Source organism: Streptopelia decaocto (genome assembly GCF_964273445.1).
Source record: "Streptopelia decaocto genome assembly, chromosome: 13".
In the NCBI taxonomy this organism is placed as follows: Eukaryota; Metazoa; Chordata; class Aves; order Columbiformes; family Columbidae; genus Streptopelia; species Streptopelia decaocto.
Genome location: NC_138668.1, coordinates 10766098 through 10783006, shown reverse-complemented (window position 1 = coordinate 10783006; position 16909 = coordinate 10766098). Strand labels below are relative to the sequence as shown.

Sequence of the window (16909 nt, the reverse complement as noted above, 5' to 3'; positions counted from 1 at the left end):
AAGTCCACCACAATGACAACTTAATTGTACATGGCTCCTTCCTGGAAAACCTTTTCCTCGTTAAGCTCAAATGTGACGAGCTAGGACGTAAAAAGAACAACCAACCAAACAAAAATCCCCAAACCAAAACAACCCTCCAAACCCCAAAACAATTGAATAGAAAACCCCACAATTTTTCCAACCAATCTGAGGGTTACGCAATTCTCAACACTTAAGAAAAAGCCTCCACCTGTAGCAAAACTTTCACAAATGAAAACATTTCCCAAAACTCTGTTTCCAAGGAGGGGAGAAATCTTCTTTAACGTCCACGTCATCACTCACCGAAGAAAAATTTTATAGAAAATTTTATTCAACATACAACATTTTCCAGCAAAAAAAGGCAATATACAGGAAGAGTTGTTGTACACTGCGGCTACAGAAACAAAATAAAATACTGGAAAAGAATGTAAAATTACGTGTGAATTGCTGATTCTATCTTTACTGCACTCAAAACTAGACACGCGGCTGGCATTAGCTCCAAAATAAAAGGAAGCGGTTTGGGGACTGAAATAAAACTACACACAATGAATATCAACATCAGTGAAATTCACTTGCAGACTCACCCAACAAAATTAACCTCCAAGTGTTAAATTGTACATGTTCATTCTTTAAATATACAATTTCATTTTTTCTTTTTTTTCTTCTTTTTTTTTCTTTTTTTTTTCTTCCTTTTTTATACAAAGTCAACAGCTTACTAAACACTAGTGAGCATGCCCTCTGTGCTAAAAGGCTATTTCCTGTGTTTTCCCCATCTCTTCCCATGTTAACTAAATTAACGATATTTATAATCCTTTCACTTGCTTTTGCCAACTTTCGAGTGTCATTCTGTTTGCCAGAAGATGGCATAATAAATCACAACAGTATTTATCAATGGTTGAAAATTTAATAAAAATACCCAAATATCTCATTTTAGGACTCGGGGCATCCACTCGGCAAAACGGGATGCAAAGTAGTGACTAAATTAAATGAAAACTAGTTTATTAAAAAAGATTCTATGCAGCTGGAGGAGACAAAAATCCCGAATAAGTGCCAACAATGTACACAATGAAGTAGAGATTGCTATTTATTGATGATGTGAGGTTTTTTTGCATTTACAAATGCACAAAAATGTCATTAAAGTATAACTGAAGGAAATAAATCTGATGTGAGTCTAAACATAAGACTTACTAGCTGCAGTGATGGTGAACACCACGCCGGGAAGGGCAGCCAGCCAGCTTATGCCATCTATAAACGTACTACAGACAAATAGTTTGCCAATGTCAACTGTTCTACTAAACTCTTCCCTCATTATGCTGACAATTGCCTTGCATTACGTTTACCATAAAATAACTCTCATTGGCATCCAAGCTTTATAAAAACACCTTCATTTTGCTCAAAAAGGGCAGTCAATAGATACAGAGAAGCCAAACTGAACAGCCTCAACAAAATAAAATTAACATCAGCAGCAAATCCTCTTGCTGAAGACTTCAGATATAGTGCACGTGTACCAAAGTTCTACAGTTGTTAAAAAGGTGCACACACACACTTAGTTTTGTCGCTCGCCTTGACGATCTGGTTAAGTAAGTCAGTTATGGATTTTAATAGCTTTTTCAAGGTAAGTGTAGCGACTTCTCTTTGGGGCTTTATTGAAATGGTCAAGCCCTAGCCACGGCCTTGGATGAGACATGTTGCCTAGAAAAGAAAAGAGAAAAAGAAATAATGAGGTTTTAAGACGAAACTGGAATGTCTCCTTTAAGCGACCTGCTCCTGTGGGCCCTGTTCAGCACTCGCTGGGAATCACCGGCTGTGGAAGAGAATGGTCCCGCAGCCCACAGCCAGCCCAGGCTGCCTTGACCGCTCCTTCCCTTCCAATAATTTACTTTACAGCTGTTTCTGGTTGGGGCAGCTGGTTTTTCTCCTCTTCAGTCACTTACAGAGTTTACAGCAGTGAAGTGTGTGCTAAAGCAAGAGAACTACTGTCACAATTTATGGCCACAGGAGCACTGGAGTATCAGCTTTCACCAGAGCCACTGAGCCCGTCTGAAACAGGGAGGCATCCACCACATTACAACCTACAGGATTTGCCATAAGTTTCCTCTGCTGTATTAAGTTATTCTTATCACTTGGTTTAAGTGGGAATATTTGTCAAATACATATAAAATGCAAATAATCAGTTAATTAAGAAATCATGTAACTGATCTCTATTTTCTGAGAAACAAATTTAGCCATACTTAGATTGTAAAGAAAACATACAGATTTTTTTCTGTTCAACCTAATAGGGTTTTATCTACCACTACTTTTCAGGAAAAACCACAGTCCGCATACTTCTTGCAAATTCTCTTTTAAGATGTCCTCAGTGCAGAGCATCAAGTGTTCTTTGAAGTGAAATGATAAAGGCAGAAAGTAAATAGCCCCCCAGCAAGAAACGCACACTCCTACATTCAAAGCCATCGACTGCAACCACTAAAGCATAAAACACTTGACCTTTTTGGTTGCCTGCATCTGCATTTTTGGATCTGTTTTCTTCAATCAAAACTATTTGTCTTTGTGTGTGACGTAATGGTCAATGTCAAATATAAACGAGAACTGCCAATCTGGCTGAGATCACTTGAACGTCTATTAAAGAAAGAACTGAAGACCCACAGTGTTAGCGCCAGCACATTGCTCGAGTGCCTCTCTGCAAAAGCAGAGGGACACTTTTGACATCAGCCACGTCGGCCAAATTAGAGAATGCCAAAGCTCCTGTTCAAACAGTCCAGTGTGTGGCAAAATCTGGTACTGTAGAAACACGCAGGCCCTACACCTTGAAATACTATTTAGATAAGAAGGCGCTGAAGCATCGTGTTATCACCTCATAGAAGAATTTCAGGAGGGGATGAATCTATCAAAGTGATTTATATCAAAGGGGCAATGGCCTGTGAACTCTGAGATTAAACCCCTTTACTCTCACATTCTCTATAACTTCTACAAATAGTTCAAGTTCTCCCTTTTTCAATTTCTGTCAGGTTCTGTACTTTTGACCTAGTTACCTGTTTAGTCTTAACATCATTTTGGCAATACTGGCTCTGCTTCACTCAGAAATTCTGACAGTTTGTTTCAGACTATTACCTTCCCTTCCCACTCCCAAAACGATGACTCATGGAATAAAATCAGGACTCTGCCTTCTCTGAGCACACAAGAGAGAGTTTATCTGTCCATGGAGGAATGTCCACCTCCGAGTCTGTCATCCAGAGAACACTCACAATTAGTGTGGAACAAAAAAAGCCCCTTCAGTGACCACTGCTCTGCTCGGGGATGACTGGTGCAGATGCAGACATCCAACATTTTGGCAAGTCCCCTGATGTTCGCAGCCATGAACCATAAACTTGGCTGTGTAACACACCAAAATGAGAGGACTTTTTGCTATGTTCCCAAAAGTACTCATTAATGGTATTGGTCTCTCTGTGGGTTTTCAAATAAATGGACAGTTACAGGATTTCTTTACAACTGGTACACAAATCCAGAACACAGCTTGAAAAAATCAGAGCATGTTTGGCCCTAGCACAACCTGCCAACAAAAAAACAGAGCTCATAATTGTCAGAAAAATACAACTGCAGAGGGCAAGCTGTCCTCAATCTCACTTCTACCAGACAGCGCAGCTCACAAAAAGGAACACTGAGCTAAGCCAGGGGAAAAAACCCCAGTGAATTCAAGGCTTTCAACAGAGCCCCAGTGGCAGATTGAAAGGTGCCATTCCCAGCTGAAACTCTCAAAAGATGACTGTGGTGGAACTGCTGAAGGATTGGCCTGGTTTCTCCTGCGTGTGCATTCCTCAGAGAATTGAGCTTTAAACACCAGTCAAGTAAACAAGCTGGTAGGCCATCCATGGGCAAATTCAGAACAGAGCTGCATTTGTAGCTTGAGGAGTCACCTCTCATGAAAAGCAAATCTAAACAGCATCCTATTCAAATGTAATATTCTTATTAGATTCTTCAGATTCATTGAAGATATCAAGAATGAACAAAAGAGTCTTCAATAAATTCGAGAATTCAAGTATCTCTTTGCAGCACACTTGAAATAAGAAACTCATGAGACTGCACCTTAATATTATATTTTTTTTTAGGAATAACACCAGCACATACACCAATAACAATGTGAAGATCAAACATACTAGGGAGCAAAGGGGCAATACAGATAACATGCAACTGGTGTTCTGACTCTCTTCTGTAAAGTATGTTATACTGATGTTCGATGCATTTGGTCACTCAAATGCAAACTTTTAACTCACAAGGAAACAGATTCAGCTATTTTCGTGCTATAAAATACCTGTTGTCAGACTAACATACACACTTAGCACTGTTAAATGTGCACACAAGTGTATGTAAATACTTGCTTAGTTACTGCACATGATTTATTTCATGTACACAGAACAATCGGTTTCTGCATTCTGAGTTAGGGATAATCACATTGTTACAACTGCCAGAGAAGCTTCAGGAGGTCAAAAGAAGAGTCACGTTGTCTAAAAACTCACCAGGTTGGGGCTCAAAATCTTTCAAGTTCACTTCATACTCATCTTCATTGAGATATTGGTGTCGGCCCATCATTACAATTGCAAATTTAAACTATGAAAAGGAAATAAAATCAGGTAAGATATTGCACTGAAGTAAAGCCTTCAAGCCTAATTGCACAGCATAACTTGCGGGTGGTTATGAGCGATGTACCTTTTCAAATTCTTTTTCTTGTATATCCAGCATTGTCTGAATCCGCTTCATAACTTCTCTGAAGTGTTCACCCTGATAATTGCAACAAGATTTTTAATGTTAAAAAAAAAATAGGAAAAAAGGGATGCTGTTAATATTTCCTGCTTCAGGCTTCACTGAAATACGTTGCCTTAATTTCTCAGTTATTTACAAAATAACACAAGTGTCAGAGTCATCCACTATAATATGTAATAACAACATAAAGTTGCTGATTTTATAGCAAGTCGTAAGTCTTACTGATTCAACACTATGCAAACTGTGTCATAAATCAACCAAGCACTGCTAATGATGTGTTCAAGTCAGCTTAAAGTTGAGACAACATTAGAAAATTAGCAGTGAAATAGGAATTTGGAAAAAAAAAAATACATATTCTTCCTAAGCACCTGTGATGTTCGCCCTAAATTAGAAAGTTTTTGTAGTATGTTTCTGCATGCTGTGTATATAAACTGCCTAAAAAAATGATGGATACCATCAACTTAAATATCAAGAATATATATCTATCAACTGTCATAGGCGGGGAAATGCAGCGTCAATGGTTTCCACCAGAAATCGACACACAGGTTTTATTCTACATTGATCAAAAATATGGGAATATAATAAAATTCTATGGGATGCACAGATGTGGACATATTCCTCATACCAAAACTATTAGAAAAGTAGGTAATTTTCATACAAACCAACACACATGAACCAGAAAAAGTTTAGAAGCAAATTGCAAACTGCCCTAGAAATACGCTTTGGTATTAGCAGAATTTGTGTGACGTTCGGCTGGATCAGCACCACAGAAAACCTTCAGAATTTCAATTAAGCTTTCAAAATTAGCTTTTACTTTTGTATTAACATCCGGGCCTAAAAGATAAAGGCCATCAAATTATACAAGTTATGAAATGCAAAGTCATCTTAGAAAATGTTGAAGAAAGCAAACTCATTTTCACAATCATGTGTCTCAGCAAGAAGCCAAGCGAGCACGGCTCAGCCACTTTTGCCAGCAGGTTTGCGTGGCAATTGCTGAGGTGGTATCAGAAAGAGGATTCGGCATTTGCTGGGGGTGGTTCTGCGGGTCGGGGTGGTGGTGAGGGAGGGGGTACTACTGCTTTGGCAGTATTTCAAGTCCCTGGCTGATGCTGAATGCCTGCTTTCTCTAGAAAGTATCTATATTGCACAGGGTCACTGAAACACTAAACCATCTGTATATGCAAAAGAGAGCAGGGATGGTAAATGATTTAACTGTAAAAAGGTAGAACCTTTTATAGAGAGGCAATATGTTCCCATACCACTTTTATATTAATCAATTTCTTTGACAGTACTTTAAGAAAACATCATGAATATAAACCCAGGGGGAGAAAAAAGGAGGCATAGTGCTGTACCTGGTGTATCCTCAGCAAGAATGGAATTCCAAATGTCCCAAAAACCTCTTTGTGGAAATGTGCCACTGTGATTAGCATCTCATTTTCTTTATCTATATCTACCTGGTCCAGAGGAATTTCCTAGATGCAGACATAAAATTATTACCGCAATCAGCTAAAACTTCGCCATAAAGTGACTTACTTAGTAACTAAAAGCATAGTTGATGCACTCTTACTGCTGTAAAATAAGTCTATTTAAAAACAGAACCACCATGTTGTTTGACAGAGTCTTTTCACAAGGGCCATTCACCCCGGCATGACAGCATTTCAGCTTCCCTACCCACTGAATACATTCCTGGCGTCCCCAAATGGCTTTTTTGATGCAAAACCTTCCACCAGCTGTAGCAGCCGACAGCAATATCAGAGACCTCTTGTCTCTTCATTACAGTTTACATTGGAAACTTTTTTAAAAAATTTCTCATCTTTGAGGCAAGTTAACAGATTTGAATGATGAAATGTTTAGAGAAATCAATGTATGTATCAAAGTTTGGCTCAAGAAGCTCAAAGTTAACAGAAAAGGAAACAAAGTCTTAAAGAATACTTCAGTTTAGAGTATGAAAGTGAGTTCTAAGCATAAACATTTATACCATGAGTCCTCAAATAAACCTTGGTATTGTTACGAAGGCAGCAAATGTCCTATGGACAAGCCCTTGCCAAATCTCCATGTATTGTTAAAATAAACATACATAAAAAAATTAAAGAATGAAATAATGATAGGGAAACAGATGGAACAAAGGAAACATTTTAGAAGTATTGTCTTTAAAATACATACATATTACCATGTAACCTAGCTTGCTGCAAGTATCACAGTATTTGAAAATTGGAACCCAGAAAAGGAGAATTACCCCTTGAGAGAGTTTTTCTCTCAAAGTCAATTTTTAAAGCTTCTTAAAGGAAGTAATACATACCTCTATTCGAAACGTTCGACTTGTTGCAGGTGACAAGCACTCTAACAGCTCATCTTCCTGATGGACACCAATTATTTTGTAACTTACAATTTCTAGCAGCCTTAAACAAACAAACAAACAAACAAACAGGAAAAGCATTACAAAAAAATAAGGTAAACAAACAAACCCAAACAGACCAGTGCAACATTTCTTTCTCAAACCTGCGAACTGGCTGAAGGGAAGAAGCCAGAGAGTCGTGGTCAATGGGGCGGAGTCCAGTTGGAGGCCTGTATCTAGTGCAGTGCCTCAGGGGTCAGTACTGGGGCCAGTATTATTCAATATATTCATCAAAGATTTGGATGAGGGAATAGAGTTTACTATCAGCAAGTCTGCTGATGACACCAAGCTGGGACGAGTGGATGACACTGGAAGCTGTGCTGCCATCCAGAGACCTGGACAGGCTGGAGAGTTGGGCAGGGAAACATTTAATGAAATATAACAAGGTCAAGTGTAGAGTCTTGAATCTGGGTAGGAACAACCCCAGGTTCCAGGATAAGTTGGGGAATGACCTATTAGAGAGCAGCGTAGGGGAAAGGGACCTGGGGGTCCTGGTGGACAGCAGGGTAACCATGAGCCAGCACTGGGCCCTTGTGGCCAGGAAGCCCAATGGCATCCTGGGGTGTATTAGAAGGGGGGTGGTCAGTAGGTCTGAGAGGTTCTCCTGCCTCTCTACTCTGCCCTGGTGAGACCCTATCTGGAATATTGTGTCCAGTTCTGGGCCCCTCAGTTCCACAAGGACAGGGAACTGCTGGAGAGAGTCCAGCGCAGGGCAACAAAGATGATTAAGGGAGTGGAGCATCTTCTGTGTGAGGAAAGCCTGAGGGAGCTGGGGCTCTTTAGCCTGGAGAAGAGGAGACCGAGGGGTGACCTCATTAATGTTTACAGATCCAGGCTCTTCTCGGTGACAACCAATGATACGACAAGGGGCAATGCGTGCAAACTGGAACACAAGAGGTTCCACTTAAATTTGGGAAGGAACTTCTTCTCAGTAAGGGTATCAGAACACTGGAACAGGCTGCCCAGGGGGGTTGTGGAGTCTCCTACTCTGGAGACATTTAAACCCGCCTGGACACCTTCCTGTGTAACCTCATCTGGGTGTTCCTGCTCCGGTGGGGAGATTGCACTGGATGAGCTTTTGAGGTCCCTTCCAACCCCTGACATTCTGTGATTAGTGTAGTCAGGATGTAAACAGATGCTACTGCTGTACTTGTAAAACTTGAAGTTCAATCTTTAGTAAAAATTAAGCTGTAAAGTTACAAGAGGTTAAATTAATTATGGCTTATGGTAAAAAAAAAAGGGGGGCCAGAACATGCAATTACATAACAAAGGTTTTTAAATTGAATTATTTTTTAAATTCCCTTAATATGACCTCACTTTTAACTCGTGAGAAGTGAATAGCATGAAATGCTTGAATTGGGAACAATTATCAAATTGTGAGTTAACAAATGCAACTGATGAAGTTTATGCACCTTCAAGGATGTAACTTCATGAAATTTAAAATAAATAATTATATAAAATTTATATTCGTAGTCAATAATAACTGTCTTAACAACATGAATGTGGAGGCTTTTTATTTTTGACATAGTATCAGACTTCATTTGATAATAATGATTTCCACAGTATTTTAAGTTCTAAGGATATTTTTCTGCACAAAATCCACATGATCACTTAAAAGAAATCAAAATCTTCCAGGTTTACCTTAATTTCCCTGAACCTTTTTCAGAGAGTTCTACAACTTTTTTACATTCTTCTAACAGGTCCCGCACACACCCATGCTTATCTGGATATACTGTTATTTCCTATGGAAATTGAAACACAAAAGGGTTAGAAAACGTGAAAAATAACCATATTAAGGCACAGAATGCACTGGTTTCTGCTCTTCATCCAAAATTCATTTTTAAAAGATAAAAATTACTAAAGTGAACACCCATGTTATCTTCAGAATCTTTAAGAACTAATACACTTTTCTTCTTCTTCCCCCTCCCCAAGTACAACTTTGTTCTAATGTTGTGTTATTCAGGGCCAACAGAGAATGTGACATACCAGCTTTGACACAAATGACAGCAAATGTGTAAGAGTCAGCCTTACTCACCTCTTCCCTAAACTGGCTATTTAGCCATATGCATTTAAAACTTCTTCTGTTTTCAAAATCAGTTATTTTCATTTTGAGCTTAAGGAAGAAAAGAAAAACACTTTAGGCATACTTTGTACAAGGCAGGATTTCTTTTAAAATTTGCACCAATGAAAACAAAAGACTCTTACCTGTTGATAGTAAAGTTTTTTGGGTTGCCTAGGCTTGAAGAACTGCAGGAGATCTCTTAAAGTACCTTCATAATTATGTCTAAGAGGATTACCAGGGCCATCCCTATAACTACAAAAGGAAAAAGAAAAACATAAATACCTCTTTAGAAATGCTGCTCAGTAAATCAGAGTACTGAGTCCACTTTTATCCCTGCCTTCCAGTTTCACACAATCGCCAGCACAGCAGTATGTTCAGTGCTTCAGGTGAGCGTATGGCAACAGAAACACCATTCACTGTGCACGTCCGCCCTCCCGGGTGTTTCCAGCTCAGCTCCCGTGCTGCAGGCTGGCAGACCTGTGTTCCTCTCAAACTACTAGTGCAGCAGCACAGGCTTTGGACTGGGAAAGGTTAATTGGTGGAGCCCCATGACACAGCAAATTCCAGTGACAGCAGCACTGTGAACTACAAAGAGCTGCTCAAATCACGAGTGCCTCACTGATGATGAGGGGAGATACCTACAGGTTAATAAAGAGCAATCTACATTTGCATGAATACAAAAAAGATGATGTAATCGGTGTGTGCATTATTCCTGCAGTGTGTACATACACAGAACTACTAATATGCTGGTCTGCTATAGTTTTACACAGATTCAAATCCAGTTTCACACAACTGTGCCTGAGAAACCACTTCAAGCAGAAATGTCCCTTTTAGTGGTTGTGAACTTGTTTGATCATCTCCATAAAACATTTGCAGACTTTGTAGAAGGAGGGGCAAAAAAAAAAAAAAAAATCAGTGAAGCAACTCCTGCATTTAAACCCATAAAATCAGCAAAAATCCTGCTTTTATGTGCACTTGTTTCTGCTTTCCTCCATTCTAGAAATGTGCACTCAGTGAAACAGCACTTGCATTAGCTTAACAATTTGTCCCATGCAGTGAGGCTTTTAAGTAATTAATTATTTTAGAAATTTAAACAATGACTCTTTGAAATGGGTCTTTTTTTCAATGACACTTACTAGAGCTCTTCTAAAAGGTGCAATTCTTTGAGGCTCTAGAACCAGCCACTGCAATACTTCAAAGTGCCTATGCAACTTGCTGGGCATACCACAACAACAGCATTTTACTGGCAAAGAATGAGTTAACAACCTGAAAACAGCTCCGAAGTAACTGCTACTTATCTGCATTTGGGCTAAGTACTTGGGAGAAGTATTTTAAAGAATAGTTTAGACACAAAACACTAAGGAAATTCATCTTACCCTTGGGACTTGAAAAACTGTAATAACATTGGATCCGTATTAAGTCTTTGCGCAACTGTCTTTGCAACCTGCAAATAAATTTTTTTGTTAAGTTCTGAATTATTTCATCCAGTTATGACATTGCTCTACAACCACACAGTCATTCATTATATGTCAAGAACAGCATGCTACTGAAATTATGGGAGACCCACTATGTCTACTTCCCCAAGGCAAAATAAACTCAGATTCTGAACAGTTGACACAGAACAAGATACACTAGGAAAAAATAAATTTAAAAAAGGAAGAAACTGTCTCTTTTATTACAATAAATCACTGCCACCAAAAGGCCACAAAATTCACAATAGCTTTATTCCTCTTCTGTGTGTTTGTTTTGATTTTGTTTGTTTTAGGTGTGTGTGGTGGTGTTTTGTTTTATTTTTTTAACTATAGTATTATTGGGGAAATAAGTAAGACTTGTTCTTTGAAAATTCCCACTATTCTTTACCTCACCCCATGGAAATTCGCTTAGTGGCTGACATCGCCACTTCACTCCCATCAGGATATTCCATGTCGCTGCCTCACAAAAAGCACAAGGATTCTCTGTTTCTCCCTCACCAAGAAAAAACTATGAAGAACTTACACTTGAAGTAAAAATGAAACAAGACAAAGCAAGTTGCCAAAAAGCAGACAACAGGGCAGGACAGCAAAAGTCATCCCTGATTTCCCCTGTGCTTGCAGATGGCCAAAGTTCCTGCCTTTGGTCACAGAAAATAAACTGGTTTTAAGTGATCTTTTTGACACTGACAAAAGCAACTGCAGCAGAACTGTAGGGAGCCAAATCTACTCAAGCTCTTAATAGACCAGACTAACTTAATTTTTTTTAAATTTTCATTGTCCAGTTTTCCTCTTCTAAACACACCTGGTCACCCATAATGAACACAACAGGTTTGATCGGTTGGTGGCACTGAGCACTAAACACTGTGTGAAGAAAGCAATACAGTTTGATCTACAAAAATTAATATTGCCGGTGATATTACAAGCAGAAAATAGGTATCACTAGATTCCCAAGATGTTTTCATTTTAACAGCTAAATAAATTGAGCAAGTTTTACATGTAATTTAGAAAGTAAATGCATAATTTCATTAGAATATCATTTCCTTGACAGAGCAGAATGGTGTTTCAAGAAAAGAATCCTACTGTCAGTAACTCATTATTAATAAAACTGGGGGTTAAGTCTTTTCCTCTTACAAGCATTAGCAGCTTCCTTGAATTTTTCACTACCACAATGCAAAAAATGTACACGAAAAGATCTACTCTTTTCTAAAAGTATGTAAAATGCACTTGTGAACTAGTGCAAAAGTTACTTTCAGAACAAGGAAACAAAAGCAGAGAAATAAACAGGACACATGCCTGAAAGTAATTCATCCTATTGGATAAAGTAACAACAAAGCCTGGGTCGTTGGGGATGGTTTTATCACAGAAAATGACATCCACACGATGATAGAGGTCTCGGAAATATTCCTTAGCTGTTGGCAGCTCACTGTTATCATTTTCTGGGTCATCCCTACAAGAGCAAACAAATGATAATACCATTACATACCACATTGTCACACATGAAAGCAGTTAGGGCTTTCAAAAACATGTCCTACAGTAAGTCAGTGACAGTTCAGAGATACAGAAATAAAGTTCAGAAACCTTTTTAAAGAGCCACCACTCGTACACAGTAGAACTAATTCAGTCAGCAGTGACCCACACCCCAGGATTCCGGTGCGGTGCAAGGGCAGGTGCGCTGTGCTCGCTCCCCTGGCCATCTGGCAATCTGCTGGATCCAGTCTCTTCACGACACATTCTAGCGGTAGCTGTCCCTCCCTCCCACCCTACCACGTCACCGTGCATCCCTATTCCCATTGCCACAGCTTTCCATCTACTCCTGTATTAATTGCTTTGCAGAGAAGCCAGCTGTACAGCAGCACTCCTTGAACCGCAGAAGCAGAGCGGTGGGCGCAGAGGCTGGTCTGGGTCACTACTGACTGGTACCCCTAATCTTCTCAGCAGAGAAATAATGCCAGGGTACAAGCTGTGCACTTACCCAGGAGTCAGCAGCCAGCCAAAGGTGCATAACACCAACTGGGTCAACAGGGAATGCGAGTTCCAAGGCATGACATGAGAAATACATTCATCTCACATAATCTGGGGTAAGAGTGCTGAAGATAGACTAGCTGGCTTCCACCCACTGTCAGCCCATGGAGAGAAACACAGCAACACAGTTGGGTGTGACCATCAGGAGTGAGAGCATAGAAATGCTGATTTATAGCCCTGACAAGCTTATGAAAGATCCCTTCAACGGACACAAGATGCAGGAGTTCTCCTTCTGCCTTGGAGAAAACTCCAGCTGAAGCACCAGCACACCCATGAGTCACATACGCTCAGGCAGATCGGGAGCAGCTCATCACCGTGGACCAATATGAAACTTAACATGAGCATAAGTAAAAGGAAAAAAAGGGAAAGCAGTTTAGCTTAGTTCTAGGCTGAAAGGAGCTCCAAGCCAAGAGCCTTGTGCAGCGTTACATGGTACAGAGCTTGAGAGCTGAAAGGCTGGAGGCTCTTCAGTGTCTGAGTCATGCTGGTGTCAGGGATAAAGATGCAGAACTCAGACGCATTGCTGAACCACACTCTTGGGTACCATTAAGACCTACTTTAGGTTATCAGTTTTCTAAACTAGCATGAAATCCCTTTTCCATAACTAATGTGGCATGTGATAATTAAAATGCTGCTGAGATTTTTTAATTTCCCCTTTGAATAAACAAATGAGAACTGCTGAGAATGTCTTCTGTTGGAAAATTATATTTTGCTCTTGTTAAGAACACTAAGTTAAAGGAAGTTCTGCTTTCAAAGTGAACGAGGTGATGTAAGTGCAATAACCCAGCCCCACAGAAATACCTACTTCTGAAACACTATGATGTCGCCGTCCATGAGTTCATCAAGAGCTTTATCAAGAGATACATCATAGTCTTGAATCCTTTCTGTTAAATTGGGTTTAACTTCCTGCAATTAAGAAAAAAAAAAATGTTAATCACACAGAATTTTTAAAAGGACAAAAATAAAGGTCACAGAGAAAATAATCAGATAAAGTAACTTGCATATTCTTTCAACTGAAACAAATGGATAGATAGATACGTAAATTAAACGTAATCTTAGCTAAGGTCCAGATACTTCTAACTGCTATTGATAAAGCTGGCTGCTCATTTTTACCTTTGGAGTCTCACCAGAGTTACTTTAATTTTCAAAAGTATTTTATCCTTCAGCACTATCTTGTTAGCACTGAAAATTTTCAAAAAATTCAGAGATTAATTTTCTACTGATGCAGCTTCCAGGAGCTTGGAGAACACTGGTTATGTCCACTTATTTTAATAGTGCAGAACTTTTGTATAGCAATTCACTTGTCTTTAAAATAATAAACAAAGCCACATTAAAAATGCTTATTATAAAATAGCTATATGCATATTATGTATGTATACTTGTAGGTTGACCTCTCAGGATACAACTGCCTGTCTAAACAAACTGGAATCAAACTGCAACCCTGACCTGCAGAGTAGGAGTTCCTGACAGTTCTGGTTTTTCGGACAGAAGTGTGTGCACTTCCCTGGAACCACCAGAGAGAGCAGCATGACTGCTAACAAAAATCACAATAAAAAAAACCCAATTCCTTGTTCTTACTATAGCAAGGACTTTGACTTGGCAAGATCTGCATCTTCAGCACTCAATAAATACAGCAGTTATAAAGATTTGTTATTTCTGTATTTGGACAGAAACATGCCATCAGACTAAGTGTTTCTTTTGCTGATTTCTAACTTAGGGAAGGAAGGAGAAGACGCAACATTTTCTCAACTCTGCTGTCTACAGGGGGCACTGAAAATACAATGGCCAACAACATCAGCAGCATCAGCTCCTCCAATGCTGCAACTCAGAGGATAAGCACAGGTTCAGCACAGCAAAGCTGCTCACATAGGGCTTCACGTAGACATTTTTTGTTTTTAAAGCCTCACACTTCCAGTTGTTTAATTTTAAATGTTTTGAAATTAACTATCTACTGATACTCTCTTGTAGCAATATAGACTTCAAAGCTATAGCTTACAGAGTGCTTATGATTTATAAATTACCGTTGCTGTAAGCAACATTTTTTAACCAAAAATGCTTATTTTTATCTAGTTATAGCATGTAAATGACAAAAAGTCTATGAATCCAAACCTCATAGAGGATAAGGTTAGTTTCTTGTGGAAATCCTGCTCTCTCACACATAACTGGAAGCAAGTCACCTATTGGAAAAGAAAAGGACTGTTAAATGTGTTGCACTGCTGCTGAGACCCCCTGCAAAAAGGAGAGAACCTGTTTTTCCACCCTGGTTAAATAGTTTTAAAATGCCTAAGAAAGAGAGCCTTCCAGGCTGAGGCTTCCCTTATTGACATTCAACTCAGAGACAGACTTTACTGTTTCCTTCCACTTCATCTGGACAACAACAAAAATATGCGCAAAGCCAACCAAAAATCAAAGAGATGAAATAACACCGTCCCTTCCCCAGAGAAAAACAGTAATCTCTTTTTAAAAAATTAAGACAGCTAAAATGCAAAATTAGAAAGCACGTAATAGTCAACAAAATGAGACATTCAAAATGACAAATCAAAGTATTTTAACTCAGTGGACATTTGCTGAATTCTTTAAATGGAGCCACATGAAAACCAAGGCTCACGCCTGTGCTGGGACAGAGTTAAGTTTCTCCACAGTAGCGGTGTTTTGGATTTGTGCTGAAACTGGTCTTGATACCAAAGTGATGTTTCAGTTACTGCTCAGCAGTCAAGACCTTTTCTGCTTCTCAGCCCACCTCACCAGTGAGTAGGGGTGCACAAGGAGCAGGGAGGGGGCACAGCCAGGACAGGTGACCCCAAGGGACATTTCACACTATGCGACATCATGCTCAGTGTGTATTTTGGGGGAACAAGAAGGAGGTGGGGGACGTTTGCAGTGATGGTGTTTGTCTTCCCAAGTCACTGTCATATGTGATGGAGCCTGGCTGTCCTGGAGATGCTGAACACCCGCCTGCGATGGCAAGTGGGGGTGAATTCCTTGGCTTCCTTTGCTTTTGCTTTGCCTATTAAACAGTCTTCATCTCAACCCACAAGTTTTCTACCCCTCTGATTCTCTCGCCCATCCCTTGCGGTGGGGGATGAGCGAGCAGCTGTGTGGGGCTTACCTGAGCTGGCGTTAAACCACCACAGCGCCCAATTCGGGCTGAGCAGCTGCTCTCAGGCTGCCATAGTGACATGTTGTAGAAGAGTTATTTTAAAAGCTACTGCAGAAGTACATTCCACAGAAAAACACTTGAAATAGAAGGGAAAACCCAAGCTGGAGAGCAATATCAAATTACAAAGCTTTACAGCGAGTCCAAAACAGCTGTTTATGGCCAGCAACACCTGGTGAACACAGCAAACCTGTAACAGAAAATTAACTGTATACAGGCAACGCGCTCAGCCTTGCAGAGAGTTTCACTGACACAAAGTGGGGAAGAGAACTACCACGTGTTGGAAGAGATCAGAATTTATTTCTGTGATCTACCTTTGATTTCAGCGATAAAACTGATATTAGAAGAAAAAAAATAACCACCACAATCTATTGTCTTAAATTCAGTTAAAACAATGGAATTAAATTTTAGAACTCACGTATTTTACAGGATATAGGTGTATAGATATGTCCACAATAATTCAAACTCCGAGTCTTCGGATCATACATCTTCAGAAACAACATTACATCATCTACAAATGAAGAAACAAGATTTAATTTTGAGTCAGGCTTGTTTGAGTATGCAGGGCAAATCACCTACATATTTTTCTTTAAACAGTAACAGAGATGTGTATTTGATTCAATAATTTGATTAATGTCCTTAAAATATTCTTACATGCTACTTTTATAAGTAATTTTTAATATATATTTGTATAAGTTTATTCAGGGATTTAAAAAAAAATGTGAAATGTCTTAGACATGAAGAAAAATGAGGGAAACACTGTATGAGAAAAACTAATTTCAGCACTAGAGTTTGATGGGTACATCAATATGATCATTGAAAAAAGCAGCACACCACGTCAATGTTTTCTGAGATATACCCAAAATAAAAGTATTTCGTATTTACTCAAGTTTTAGCATATATGCTTACGGTCTTTATCAAACTTGGGTAACGTTGCTCCAGTAGCAGCCATCTCTGGATCTACTGTTTCCAAAAATATTGTCCATGGATTTTCATTGTCACTGAGCTCAATCATCTACACAGAAAGG

At 39.3% G+C, this 16909-nt stretch overlaps 1 protein-coding gene across 1 annotated transcript in view; it reads right to left on the bottom strand.

Annotated features, from left to right (window-relative positions):
* Positions 1-326: 326 nt before the first annotated feature.
* USP7 (ubiquitin specific peptidase 7) overlaps positions 327-16909 on the bottom strand; it is a 69256-nt gene continuing 52673 nt past the window's right edge. The window contains exons 18-31 of the mRNA XM_082064585.1: positions 16791-16896; positions 16300-16392; positions 14834-14901; positions 13530-13630; positions 11996-12149; positions 10607-10674; positions 9374-9482; positions 9204-9281; positions 8810-8910; positions 7073-7172; positions 6126-6245; positions 4720-4791; positions 4530-4620; positions 327-1710 (exon numbers count right to left, since the gene is read on the bottom strand). Of these exons, the coding sequence (XP_081920711.1) occupies positions 1604-1710; positions 4530-4620; positions 4720-4791; positions 6126-6245; positions 7073-7172; positions 8810-8910; positions 9204-9281; positions 9374-9482; positions 10607-10674; positions 11996-12149; positions 13530-13630; positions 14834-14901; positions 16300-16392; positions 16791-16896 (1368 nt within the window). The 3' untranslated portion in view covers positions 327-1603. The remainder of the gene's footprint in view (positions 1711-4529; positions 4621-4719; positions 4792-6125; positions 6246-7072; positions 7173-8809; positions 8911-9203; positions 9282-9373; positions 9483-10606; positions 10675-11995; positions 12150-13529; positions 13631-14833; positions 14902-16299; positions 16393-16790; positions 16897-16909) is intronic.